General features: G+C 42.7%; 1 protein-coding gene across 1 annotated transcript; it reads left to right on the forward strand.

The window, feature by feature from the left end:
- Positions 1 to 239: 239 nt before the first annotated feature.
- ipo7 (importin 7) lies at positions 240 to 14,359 on the forward strand. Its single transcript, XM_080489622.1, has 25 exons — positions 240 to 493; positions 3,023 to 3,104; positions 5,449 to 5,602; positions 5,718 to 5,876; positions 5,978 to 6,134; positions 6,252 to 6,341; positions 6,470 to 6,564; positions 7,039 to 7,123; positions 7,233 to 7,367; positions 7,851 to 7,950; positions 8,040 to 8,116; positions 8,276 to 8,392; positions 8,787 to 8,876; positions 8,965 to 9,130; positions 9,223 to 9,383; positions 9,525 to 9,653; positions 10,523 to 10,589; positions 10,735 to 10,860; positions 10,970 to 11,067; positions 11,158 to 11,253; positions 11,387 to 11,607; positions 11,740 to 11,948; positions 12,109 to 12,315; positions 12,392 to 12,508; positions 12,853 to 14,359. The coding sequence occupies exons 1-25, from the start codon at positions 410 to 412 to the stop codon at positions 12,948 to 12,950; spliced, it is 3,120 nt and encodes a 1,039-aa protein (XP_080345748.1). The 5' UTR covers positions 240 to 409; the 3' UTR covers positions 12,951 to 14,359.
- The last annotated feature ends 96 nt before the right edge of the window (positions 14,360 to 14,455 follow it).

The raw sequence follows: 14,455 nt of genomic DNA on the forward strand, positions 1-14,455 counted from the left end.
TAATTTGTCACCAACTAATTCAGCTCAATTGTGTGTGGTTCAATTATCTCCGCCAATGTGGTTATATTATGATTCATTCTTAAAAATTAAAAGGAAGAAACTAAATAGCTGTTCCTGTCCACACTCCGTATTCTATCATAGTTTATTATTCAGAAACTCCTGAAATGATACTTTTTCGAATCCGTGTAAATGTTGGACGCTTATATTTAATGAACTACAACTCCCACGCGCCCGCGGTCGCAGCCGGATGTTCGTGTAGCACAAATTTGGCGCTGATCTATCCGGGTACTTCATTCACTGCTTCCTTTCGCGCCGGGTAACCGGAGAGCCGTGCGTCCATGTGCGCAGTGACTGGGAACTGATAGACCTCTGAAATATTAAAAAATCCGAGCCGCAAACAGTTTTTGCGATGGATCCAGAGTCTTTGGTCGAGGCCCTTCGGGGTACTATGGACCCCAACCTGCGGGAGGCCGCAGAGCGACAGCTGAATGAGGTAAAAGTTGCGATTAACCGTCAATGGTGATGTGAGTTGTGGCGCGGTTTCAGCTCGGGCCTCGGCCCGTTCACAACATCAAGATGGTGCGATCACGCAGCCGCGGCTCCGCTGTTCTCACCGAGACGCGTTCAGAGCCCAATCCCGCTCCGCTCGTACGCTCTCTCGCTGCCCTCACCCTCGTCGCCACTTTTTCCGAAATCCTCAATGTCATCTTTGTCGTTTCGATGACACACTCGCGTGCCAGTAACCAACGTCAACGTGAGCTTCACGAGCCAGCTGTGCGGCTAATGCTAAATAAGCTAACCAGATAATTGTTAGCTGGTCACACACTGATTCGGTACAATTTGGGACTCTTTTCAAAGCTGACACGACACCGGAGCAACACGGACAGTGTGTTAATCCACAACTGTGGCGATGTGACTGGGCGCCAAGTGCTAATTTGGGTATTTTAAAGCGCTTCACCGCTGTCTCGATGTGAGGCTAACGTTAGCCAGCTCGCAGAGGTACTTGTTGGAGCTACGGCTACATAGCTGCTGCTGCTCACGTGTCACCATGACAAGCCCCGAACTGCGTACAGTACACAACAACAACCAAAGAAAAACGCACAATTTCCAATCCTTTTCCGTTGTTTCGCCTACGCTGCGCCTCACCTCACGGGGCTTTCTTGGATGTTTTGATCAAATAGAGGTTCACTTCATCCGGGAAGTCCATGAGAGCTAAGGTTAACCGAGTTAGCTGCTCTGTTTCGCGTGAAGTTAAAGCCAGCCGTGTCCTCATCCGCCATTTGTTTCTTCTGTATACATATCTTTGTATGTATATAATGTATTCGAAGCAAACGTACAACTGATATATCTATTCTACACACCATAGGATGTGTAGAGTTTAACAGCGATTACCGTGACTTACATCATCGTGTCCATCTCTGATATCAGACCCTTTAAACTCAAAACATTTCGGGTTTGGTGCTAAATTTATTTAACACGTTTTTTTTATACATGTATTGACCTTCATCCTCCAAACATAAACGATAGTAATATATTGCATCTCATTTTATTGAGATATAAAAGTTAACATTTATTGGAGAGTAAAACAAATCTAGCACTATACTTATTTATGAGCACATTGTGTATTCTTAAGTGCACATGGATGATATTGTTCGGGCATGTAGAGAACATTAAAATGAAATCGACCTAGAATTGTGTCAATTGGCTGATCAATACTGAAACTCTTAACCACTCAATAGAGTTGCTCCCTTTGGGTATTTCCTTTGTTCAGTGTGGAAAGAAAGGTCTCCAGCAAACTTAAAGTATGTCTCCCACTGATAACATACTCCACCAATCAACCATATGATCGATCCCTGCAGCTCTGCCTTCAGTGGTTTCTGTTGTTCAATATTATTATATATTATAATATTGTTTAACATGACACAACATTTAAATGAATCCCCTTAAAAGTGTTTGGGCTTTGTTTATTTTAAGCAGTATTTGTCATGCAGAACAAAAGCCTTCATTTGATTTTTTTAAAGCCAAGTTTCTGCATGAAGAAGAATAATACTGCTTTCATCCTGTGCATGTGTCATGGACACCCCCCCAAAAAAAAAAAAACAACCAAAGGCTTATTTATGTTCCATATCAAGGTGATATCCATCATTTCACCAATGTTTTAACATGTAATGCTCTCGTCAAGTTATTTTTAGTAATCCAAAGGGCTTAATATTTCTAACACCCACACATGCACTGAGAGTGACGGTTCACTTAAATGGCAAACCTCAGTATTCTCTCACCGCTGGCTGAGGTTGTTTGAGGTTGGTGTGTATCATAGGAAAGCTGACCTCTGGAGGAGGATCGAGTAAAATTGTTCCTAAATGCAGCTCTTTACTACATCTTTTTTTGTTTTGTTTCAAATGGTAATACTTTCATACATTAGAGTTGCAGACCATATTTGTTACTGACTGACCCCTTAAAGATAAACATGGGCTCCATCGCTCGGTCATCTCCAAAATCAGGTTCAGAGATGAATACAATGCAGCTTTTCCTATTTATTCTACCACTTAGTTATATTTTGGAATCAACACGCGATGGACCATTATTTGGATGACTGCTGCTTGGTGTCTCTAAATAGGACACATTTCAGGTTTTGAAACTTGTGCTTTTAAAACTGTTTTATCTCCTGTACTCAGCTTTTGATGTGTTTGTTACAAAAATGACGCAGCTCATGATTGCTTTAAGCCTTTTGTTAAAAGAAAATCCTACAAAGCTCAACATTGTTCATCAACCTTGTAAGGCAAGTATACGTTGTCAGTTTTTGTAGTCGGTTGCGTAGCAACTGTGTTGATGTGCAGGTATGACTTAAACCATCCAAACAGTGTTTATTGGATGAACCAGGTCAGAGAATCTGCCATCAAAAGTATTAAATGGATCTTCAAATCAGCTCTATGGAGAAATGCTATTTAATTGATTGCACAACCATATTGAAAGATATTCCAAGTGTTACATGTGTTTGACATTCAACTGTTCTCATTTACAGGGTCACGCCCAGGTAAACTTTGTGTCCACTCTGCTGCGTGTCACCATGTCTGATCAGCTGGATTTGCCAGTCAGGCAAGCAGGTGAGCTTAAACCTCGACATGTAAATATTTCTGCAGTCGATTACAGTAGACTGCAGATGGAGCAACAGTTAAAAATATTGAATACTGTGTTTTCTTATTACACTTCTAATGTATGATTGAGTTAAACTTTTGGTAAATTTTTAGACTTGAATGGTTTATCAGATCACAGCTAGGAACGTAAAGTCAAGAAGTGGATTTTCACACTGCTTTTCTCACTTTTGGTTTTTGACGAGAAAATCCCTCAAATGTCTCCTAATTATAAGCACTATCAGGTTAAAATGTACCTGGATCTCCTCGGCCAGGGGTGTCAACCTCAGATCCTTGAGGGCCGCAGCCCTGCATGTTTTCCATGTGTCCCTGCTTCAACACAGCTGCTTGCAATGAGCGGCTCGTTAACTGGCTTTGTGTTGAATGTCCTGATGAACCATCAGGACATTCAGGTGTGTTAAAGAAGGGAGACATGGAAAACGTGCAGTGCTGCGGCCCTCCAGGATCCTAGTTTGACACCCCTGCTCGAGGCTTTTAAAACACACAGCACTTTACCACAGTGCTTCAGCCGACTCTGCATTAGCTGAGAACTCGATATGCTTCATGAGCCCGCGTTAAACAAGTTGCTTATATAAGTTTTTAAAAGGTAGATTTTAGCAAAGGTGCGTGATTCACGCTGGTGTTTTTGTGAAGCTCGAGTGCCACGCTGAAGTGCAGTGTACACGTGGAGTTGGATAAATATAGCTTGTTTTGCTCCTGTCCTATGCTGCTCTGGGAGGAAGACGTTCATGGGGGGGGGGGGGGGGGGGGGGTGATCTTAGTTCAAAGTTGGAATCTCAATCAAACTTGTTGGTGAGCATGCACACACTGTATGAGAGTCATGACGTGTTCGTCTCTGCAGTACTGCGCTGTACTTGAGTGCAATAAATTACTTTTGCAGCTGTCAAAAAATGTCTGACAGTGTTTAAGGCTGAGTGAAGCAGCAGCAACAGCTTCGTCGGACTCCACAGAAGCTGTTTAAATTAGGACCATAATCAGTTTTACTTGTAATATAATTTCTTGTGCTGGCACTGGCTCACTCGGCCCAGCCAAATGATTTATGAGCTCGTCCAGCTTCATGATGGTCAACAGTCAAAAACGATCATTCTGCATATATCTGGCTCATTTTAGGTGATTGACAGCAGTTGCGTAATTTTGCTCAATAGATCAATCAAATGCTTTCAAGGCAGTTGTTTCACAGCTGAACGTCTCTAGAAAGAATGACTGTGTGGGTTTGAGTTATAGCTGAATTCATGTTGGCAGGATATGAAGTGATAGCCGTTTCCAAGATCCTTTTTTTTGTTTGTCAAATTAATACAAAGGAAATAAATGTCTCATCGAGGGAGGTCACAGTGCTTTGAAATTGTGTTGCTGTCAAGTCAAATTTTTATTCTTTTTTATATATATTTTTTTGCTTTACATATGTGTACTTGTACTATGTGTACTAACTATAGAAAGGACAGGTTAGTGTAGAGAAGTATCTTAGATATCTCTTAGAAATTGGCCAATATGTGAAAGCGAGTTAAGATGAACTTTGTCATGGTGTCTTGCAATGAGATCTCATTTTGTTGCAGTGCTTTTTTAATCCTGCCATCAAAAAGTAATTCATCATCCTAATCTATTTTAAAGATCCGCAGCGATTTCACAGTGTCGGGCAGCATTGTCATAGATGAAGAGCACGGCATTTATACGCTCCGTCAGCACTGATGGCTGGATTATGATTGCCTCGCTGGTTGTGTAGACATTTGTGTCAGCAGTCTGCCTGCAAGCTCTCGCTCCTCCACGGCCTCAGATGCCTCTCCCTGCACGCTGCACCGCTCAGAGTGGGGCCCCACGCTGCAGACGTGAACCCAGCTGACACCCCGGTGCAACATTCAAAACTACTGAACTCCAGATGGAAGAATTTATTTCAGTAGCTTGGGGTTAATGCGGTTCCGAATTCAAACTGCTCTGTTGTGCACAACAGTAAAGCAGTATATATCATGGGAGTGAGTTTGGGAGTTGCGTCAGTTGTACATAAAACCGTACATGGAGAGTAAAATGTCTCTAATGTGCAAGCAGTGCCCATCACTCAGGTTTGTTTTTAAATTGGGTGCCGTTTTAAAATTCCTTCAGTGGCTCCTCCAATACCTGGAACAGCTGGACGACGTCATTAAGAAGTCATTTAAACAAGAGTCGTCAACAACAAAGCAATTAAACATCATAGCATTTTTGTGTCATTTGTCACAGTTCACACAGTATGTAGTGTGTTATGAGGTTGCTGGGTTGTTTTTTTTGTGTTGCTATTATCTAACATTTGCATTCTTTCTGTGTCAAGGTGTGATTTACCTTAAGAACATGATAACCCAGCACTGGAGTGCTGGAGATGGTTCAGGCACAGAAACGCCTGTTAATAACATCCCTGAGGAGGACAGGCAGTTCATTCGAGACAACATAGTGGAGGCCATCATCCACTCCCCCGAGCGCATCAGGTAACCACAGAATGTACTGGCTGTGAGGAGCTCTGTTCCTGCTAACACCCTTTCACAACTATTTTGGCACTTTGTTGATCACCCGGTGTAACACAGGGTCTTTCAAATTTCTCAGGGTCCAGCTGACAACATGTATCCACCACATGATCAAGCACGACTACCCTGGCAAGTGGACCACCATCGTGGACAAGATCGGCTTCTATCTGCAGTCAGACAACAGTGCAGGGTGGCTGGGCATCTTGCTCTGCCTTTACCAGCTTGTCAAAAACTACGAGTAAGTTGGCGCTCTCGAGGCTTGACCTTTTTTATATCAACTTGTAACTGGTATTGTGGGGTTGACCGTGTGGTGCTGATGTAGCTTGTGATTTTCTACAGATACAAAAAACCAGATGAGCGTCAGCCTCTCGTGGCTGCCATGCACATCTTCATGCCTATGCTGAAAGAGCGCTTCATCCAGCTCTTGCCGGACCACTCCAGTGACTCTGTCCTCATACAAAAGCAGATTTTCAAAATCCTCTATGCCCTCTTCCAGGTATTGCACCATTAGGAGTGCTCAACTCGGAAGAAGAAATAGTTCTTTGAAACCACATATAAATATATGCTTCAGATGGATAAACGTTTATTGAAGAAAAGCATCTTGTGTCCACAGTACAACCTTCCTCTGGAGCTCATCAACAGACAGAACCTGACGGAGTGGATGGAGATCCTCAAGACAGTTGTGGATAGAGATGTGCCTCCGGTAAAGAGATTGAAAGAATTCACACCATTTTTAATAGTGCAGATCCTAAAAGATGCCCAGTTTCCTAAATGAGCTCATTTGACTTTTCCACAAGTGGATTTTGCCAAACGTGTTTCTTGTCATTGCAGGAGACGATGCAGATTGATGAAGACGAGCGGCCCGAACTGCCATGGTGGAAATGTAAGAAGTGGGCCCTTCACATCTTGGCTCGGCTGTTTGAGAGGTAAAAAAAAAAAAAATCCATATTTTCATGGCTTTCAAGCTACTTTTATAAAATGATTTTATATATATATATGTATATAAAAAATTATGCTTATAACAATTATCTGGTTTACAGACTTATCTACTCAATGCTTTTTTTCCCCTCTCTCAACGATTAACCTAATCGGCTCCAAACAGTATAGCAACTTTGAGGACTATTATATTTCTCTCATATTTAACATCTTTAAGCAACCAGTCACCATGGAAACCAGTAAAGCAAAAACTCAGTCACTTCAAATGCTTTGCCACACTGCTCGTTTCGTAATAATCGCAGGACACATTTATCTCCTGCACTCTCAATAATCCTTGCTTCTCCTGCATGGTGACCTGTGTTTTAGAGGAGAGACCTCATACAGCCGCTCTCTACTTCACGTGATGGACACATCTTTAACATGAACCTTCTGTCTCACGCTTGTGTTTTTTTTTTTTTTTTTAGGTATGGAAGTCCTGGCAACACAACCAAAGAGTATACAGAGTTTGCTGAGCTTTTCCTAAAGGAATATGCAGTTCCAGCACAGCAGGTGAGAACGTCAAAAAGTGAAATGTAGGCTGCAACAGCTCTCCAGTGAGGCCACGCCTTGTTTTTAAAGTGAATTTCACAAATAAAGTTTGTTTGTTTTGTTTCTGTAGGTGCTGTTGAAAGTCTTGTATCAGTATAAGGAGAAACAATACGTGGCTCCAAGAGTACTCCAACAGACACTCAACTATATCAACCAGGGCATAGCACACGCCCTGACGTGGAAGAACCTCAAACCACACATTCAGGTATAAATACAAAATGTTGATCTATCAAGTCAACATTGGATTCTGTGTACTGCAATATGGGGTTTAACAGCATTGTGATTAAGTGAACATTGTAAATGATGTCAAATATCCAAGCGCTCAAAGCAGAACTATATTATGAATGGTTTAACCGTAACATTACCAAACACACAAGTTGCAGAATATTGCGTCATAAAGGTGATCAGTTCAAGTCTTGACCCCGAGTGCATGGGAACAGGGTTCGATTCTAGTCACAAGCAGGAACACAGTATCCGACATGAAAAACTAACCAGATTCACATTACAACTTGCAATGACTTGTTGTAGTGACTCCTGTAAGAGGGAGCGTCCAAATAGACTTTAATACTTGCAATTAAGATTATTCATAAGTTGAAGCATTTTCTTTGGTCAGGTGATGTTTGTAATGAGGGCAATTATCTGTCAAATGCTGTGTTAACGTTTCCTTGTTGTGCATTTTGTTTTTCAGGGCATCATTCAGGATGTGGTGTTTCCCCTCATGTGCTACACAGACAGTGATGAGGAGTTGTGGCAGGAGGATCCATACGAGTACATCCGCATGAAGTTTGGTAAGCAGGGGGAATGTGCTGTAATCCAAAAGGAATCCAGTCTGTAGCAGATGACTAACGTTGACTCCAATCTGCTCCGTCTCCACTAGATGTGTTTGAGGACTTTATCTCGCCAACAACCGCAGCACAGACGCTCCTTTTCACTGCCTGCAACAAGAGGAAAGAGGTGAGCTGTTCTTACTTTGTCCTTCACGAATTTGATCCTTAATTTATATTTTATTTGTCACTAGTGTTCCCGCGATAAAGGAAATAAAATGTTTTTTTCTACAAAATTCTTTATATAGAAGGTCTAAAAGGACAAATGACATGTATTTGTTCTCTTCAGGTGCTGCAAAAGTCGATGGGCTTCTGCTACCAGATTCTTACCGATCTCGGCTCTGACCCGAGGAAAAAAGATGGCGCCCTGCACATGATCGGCTCTCTGGCTGAAATCCTGCTGAAGGTAAACCGATAATGGCTGACTTGTTTGGATTATGGCTTAAATGTAACTTTATGTTCCAGTTAGATTGAAAGACTTGCAATCCCCCTGTCAGCCTTTCAATAGATAAAGTTACTATTCATCATTTGTAGCAAAGGAGGCACAACTGTGCTGCAAACGTATCTTCTGTCATGATCTAGTAATGATAAAAACAAGAGTCGACTTATTGGAGATGTTAAAATCTTCCCAGTTATGCTTAGTTGAACTTCTTTTTAATATCTCATACCCAAAATATTTAAAGAGAAGATTGTGCAATTCTTTATGAGCCCATTTCAATGTAAACATACTCAATATTCTGAATATATGTAAACTATTTACTCATATTTAACCCCCCAAAATCTGATGCTTTTATTCACAGAAAAAGATATACAAGGACCAGATGGAGTTCATGCTGCAGAATCACGTCTTCCCCCTGTTCCGCAGTGAACTGGGCTATATGAGAGCAAGAGTAAGTTCAACTCACCCTGTGACATACACTATTTGGATGGAGTTTGAATGTGGATTATTTAATCTCCCTCATCGTCGTTTTTTCACAGGCTTGCTGGGTCTTGCATTACTTCTGTGAGGTGAAGTTCAAAAGCGACCAGAACCTGCAGACGGCTCTTGAGCTGACCCGCCTCTGTCTCATCAATGACAACGAGATGCCAGTCAAGGTGGAGGCTGCTATTGCCCTGCAGGTCCTCATCAGCAACCAGGAGAAAGGTGAGTGGGTTGTTCAGCTCGTGTATTTATTTATGGAGTTAAAGGTGAACTCAGAGGACTCGTTGAGGCTAAAGTCCGCCATTGCTTTCCAGCCAAAGAATACATCACTCCCTTCATCCGGCCAGTGATGCAGGCGCTCCTGCACATTGTCAGGGAGACGGAGAACGACGACCTCACCAATGTCATACAGAAGATGATCTGCGAATACAGTGAAGAGGTCACTCCAATCGCAGTGGAGATGACGCAGCATCTAGTGAGTTTGATGTGGCTGCATGTTAAAACCAAACTAACTAACAAAACTCAGTCAAGGCTTCAGCCTGGTGGCAAATTATTTTAACATTAAACACTCAGCTGATGGACACAATCATCAAAGCCTCTATTCAATCCCTTACAGGCGATGACGTTCAACCAGGTGATTCAGACAGGGCCCGATGAAGAAGGAGGCGATGACAAGGCTGTGACTGCTATGGGCATCCTCAACACCATTGACACACTGCTAAGTGTGGTGGAGGACCACAAAGAGGTCAGCAGCATAACCACTAAGTGCACTGCCCACACAAACGATGCCATAAACACACACTCGCTCTTACTCTCTCCTGACTGATCGCTCATCTTGATGCCACTTCCTCTGGAGAAGCAGCTCTGGTCTACTGCAGCGTTCTTGCCAACACATTTGAGCCACCCACCAACTCCCGAGAACACACTCTGTTCTCACCATGTTTGAAATGACTCAGAGGCTGAGGCAGCCGCTAGAAATAGTGCCGGGGCACGCTGCCACCATATCTGCTGAAACGTGGAGCTAATGCTGCTCAAAGCCAAGAAGCCATTAGCTTTGACCACACATAGAGGATCTTTAGATTGCTTAACACCTCAGTAGTATGGATTCTGTTGTTGCCAACACACAATTGGCTGCATCAAAATGAGATTTTTATTTATATTTAATTGGACCATCAAATTTGGGTGAAGACTGTAACTTGCTGAGTCTGTGAAGAGGGACGAGAGAACAGGAAGTCTGCTCTCACCAGCTGAATGGTCGATAACATGGATGGGAAAACTGCTCGTCTTCATTGAGCTTGTTGGCGGTTTAGTGAAGATGAATCACTGATTTAATTCTTGCAAATTGCCCTAAATGCCATTTTCATGCTGCCATATCTGGGATCAAATTGCTTTGCTTTGTCTGATTTATTTTGTATATGTTGCACTAATACCAAAAAGGCTACAGAGGAATTATAACTGGAAATCTGTACTAAATTATCGGCATTTGTATTTATTGAAACATTACTGCAGTTCTCCCCAAAGATGTTAAGACTTCATGATACACAGGTTCCATTTTGACTTTTCATAATTTAATTGATCACATGTTGATTAAATTGCCATTGCGTTGTTTTGCAGATCACACAGCAGCTGGAGGGCATCTGTCTGCAGGTGATCGGTACCGTGCTGCAGCAGCATGTGCTGGGTAAACCAAACTAGTTTTTTGTGCTTCCACATTTCAGTCAAATATTGCATTGAAGCGGTTTCCGTGCCTGTTTAAGAGGTCACCTACTTTGATAAATGGACCTTATTTACCCCCCATGACTCACTTGTGCTTTCTGTTCTCTCAGAATTCTACGAGGAGATCTTGTCCTTGGCTCACAGCCTGACCTGCCAGCAAGTGTCGCCACAGATGTGGCAACTTCTTCCACTTGTGTATGAAGTCTTCCAGCAAGATGGATTTGACTACTTTACAGGTGCACGAGTGTGAAAATGAGTATTTGCGTTTGATGTTAGAGATCAGCTGAATTATAATTGAGATCTGGCAGGACCTTCAGTTATGTGTATTTATTGGTTCCCTTTCAGATATGATGCCTCTCCTTCACAACTACGTCACAGTTGACACAGACACCCTCCTATCTGACACCAAATACCTTGAGATTATTTATAGCATGTGCAAGAAGGTAAAGTCATGCACTTAAATTTTCTAGAACGGTATTGAAGTAAAATATGTTGTGGATTGTGCATTTACTCTTGCTGGTCTTTTCACACAGGTCCTGACGGGGGATCCAGGCGAGGACCCAGAATGCCATGCAGCTAAGCTGCTAGAGGTGATCATCCTGCAGTGCAAAGGCAGAGGCATTGATCAGGTCTGTCTGGAGGAGAAAATCAATTTCATGTCCCTTGCAAATCGACGAGATTCAACGAGCGACCTTTTAACTTGCCACTTATGAAATTTTCTTTTGCTGCTTATGACACATGTTTGACTGGCTCTTGTTTCAGGTTGTCCCCTTGTTTGTGGCTGCTGCTTTGGAGCGTTTGACACGGGAGGTGAAGACCAGTGAGCTGAGGACTATGTGCCTGCAGGTGGCCATTGCTGCACTTTACTACAGCCCCCCTCTTCTCCTCAACACCCTGGAGAACCTCCGCTTTCCCAACAACACTGAGCCAATCACAAACCACTTCATCTCTCAGTGGCTGAAAGATGTGGACTGCTTCCTCGGGTAAGTTGTTCATTCAAGTTACAGTTAATTTAGCAGTTCGTGTAACTACTGACACGCAAAGACGGTTTTTTACCTGCATGTCTTCCACGTTCCACCAGCCAATTCGATGTTTGTCCCCCTTGCTTTCTTCAGTCTCCACGATAGGAAGATGTGCGTTCTGGGTCTCTGCGCTCTTATCGATCTCGATCACAGGCCTCAGGCCGTCAACCAGGTTGCCGGTCAGCTCGTCCCAGCAGCCATCCTGCTGTTCAGCGGCCTCAAAAGGGCGTACGCCTGCCGAGCAGAGCACGAGAATGACGATGACGACGACGATGACAATGGGGAGGATGACGACGACAATGGTATGGCCAAGCTATGTTTTCAGTTTTGCAACAATTGGATGCACCGATCCCACTTTTTTAAAGCACAAGTAGCTACTTGGTGCTCGATACTTGGTGCATCCCGAGCAACAATCAAATTCATGCATTATGATGCTAAAAGATCTTCTGAATCTGAACTTAGCTGAGCTGGGCAGCGATGAGGATGACATCGATGAGGAAGGTCAGGAGTACCTGGAGATGCTGGCCAAGCATGCAGGAGAGGACGGAGATGATGAAGACTGGGAGGAGGATGACGCAGAGGAGACGGCATTGGAGGGCTACAATACAGCTGTAGATGATGAAGATAACCTGGTGGATGAGTATCAGATCTTCAAAGCCATACTACAGAGTAAGAGGAGTCTCCTGTGTTTATTACTGTCTTTGGGTGTGAACAACTTAACTGACGTCACTCCACTGTCACGCAGACATCCAGAACCGTGACCCAGCATGGTACCAGGCACTAACACAAGCCCTCGACGAGGAACAGGGCAAACAGCTTCAGGACATTGCCACACTTGCAGACCAGAGACGGGCAGCACATGGTAAGCTGGAGCTCTGGTGCAGATTGGCAGTGTAATGCTGATGCTGCATCTTGGTCTGACAATAAACCTGTTTTCCATCTACATTTCAGTCTCTTTTGTGATTAATACTTTCAACTGGAATAAAACACGTAAAAAACGTTCTAAAGCATTTATAAATGTTATGTTAAAACGTGCATGCACCGCAGTTGGGAAAATGTCTCAGATTTGACTCCGGAGGGACTCTTTAATGATTAAACTGGCCACAGTTCAGTTGGGGGCATGTACCTTCTGTGTAGTGAAACAATGACTTTCTCCTCAGTTTTGGGGGTTTGTTTTAAGCGCTGTCTCTCATTGTCAATTTACAGAATCAAAGATGATCGAGAAACACGGCGGCTACAAGTTCACAGCGCCAGTGGTGCCATCTACTTTCAACTTTGGAGGCACTGCTCCAGGAATGAATTGAGTCATCTTGTCCTTCTTTTTATTACTCTGTGACTGATTGTAGTGAAGTGAAAAAAAAAGCTTGTGTTCTTCCCTTAAGTAGTGGTTCCAGAACTGGTTCTTCTCAGTCATTCTTCAATCTTATCAAATGGGGAAACAGTACCAGAAGATGTGGGAAAGCAACCAAAATGTAACCAATGGCTGGGGAAAACAAACCAAGAACTTGAGCACGATGCGGGAGAAGAAGCTCTGAACAACGCTGTCTTCTGGAGTCCAGCGTGGAAGAGATACCATGACAGCAACTCTTTTTGTTTTTTTTCCCACTTACACAAAATTGGGGGATAAACAGAATTGATAATGGGACTAAATATTACATTATCACTGTTGTGGCCAAGTGGCCGTAATAAGATTATACCTCTGGTAGTGATGAAATGTAATTTTCTGCATAAACAAACACTCCTGTTTATGTACATACAAGCCAGGGTTATTGATTTTTCAAGTAGCCTTGAGGAATAACCGGAGGCATTTGTAAGGTGTCAACAGCTGTATTCATATGTAGCATATTGGATAATACATAGCACTATGTGATGCCTGATATCTGTAAATTAATGACTAGCACTTTCATATTGTTCAGGTCTCCTAAGCCTTCTGTATCAGACTGCAAATTTTTTAAATTGAAAACTATTTAAACTGAAAACAGCTGTAACTTTGTTACTTTGCAAGTGACTTCCGTCGACGGCTGGTAATGATGCATCTGGTTACAGAGTGGATCAGTGGGCAACTGGGAAACATCGATTTCAGGAAGAGACTGCTCTTGGTGTTCAGTATGGCTGCAGGACAAGTGTTTGTGAGCACTGGAAGTACAATTGGATACATCATTGAAGCATGTACAATTGGACTTGAATCGTGAAGGTCTCAAGCTTTTGGTTGGTGTATGGATGAACCATCTATATATACAACATATTAAAACAAAACAAACAAAAAAAAAGCTAAGGGAGTTCATGACCATGAGTGTTTTTATTGAACAGACATGCATTTCCCAGCTTTTCGCTTGAATTTTTGTTTAAGAAACTGGCAAATGATGAGTGCTCATCTTTTCAGAGGGAACAGTGGGGGGTTTTCACATGGATGTTCCTGTCTTTGGTTTGGGTGTAACTCCATCTCTGCATACATAACCTCGAAATTGGAAGAAAAAGTAACTTCATTAACCCCACAGAGGTCAACTGGCTTGTACTAATGAAATTGTGTGGGGATGAACACAGCATTGACTCAGAGCAGTTGCCTTTTGAGGTGTGTCTGATCATTTTTTTGAGGGGGGGGGGGGTTAATTTTTCCTCCCGACAAAATGCAATTTCTGCTTCATGAACTCATTCCTGTAAATCTGTAAAGGTTTATGTGTAATTAAACTAGAAAACAAAGTCTGGGTCCAGGTAATTTTGTAGTGTTGAAAGGTTGTGCAGCACTTTGAGTTTCTCCAACACACCCGATTGGAATAAATGGATCCACCAATTCATTCTGAGGAGGAAA

The sequence above is a fragment of the Lipophrys pholis genome, assembly GCF_963383615.2.
Source record: "Lipophrys pholis genome assembly, chromosome: 2".
In the NCBI taxonomy this organism is placed as follows: Eukaryota; Metazoa; Chordata; class Actinopteri; order Blenniiformes; family Blenniidae; genus Lipophrys; species Lipophrys pholis.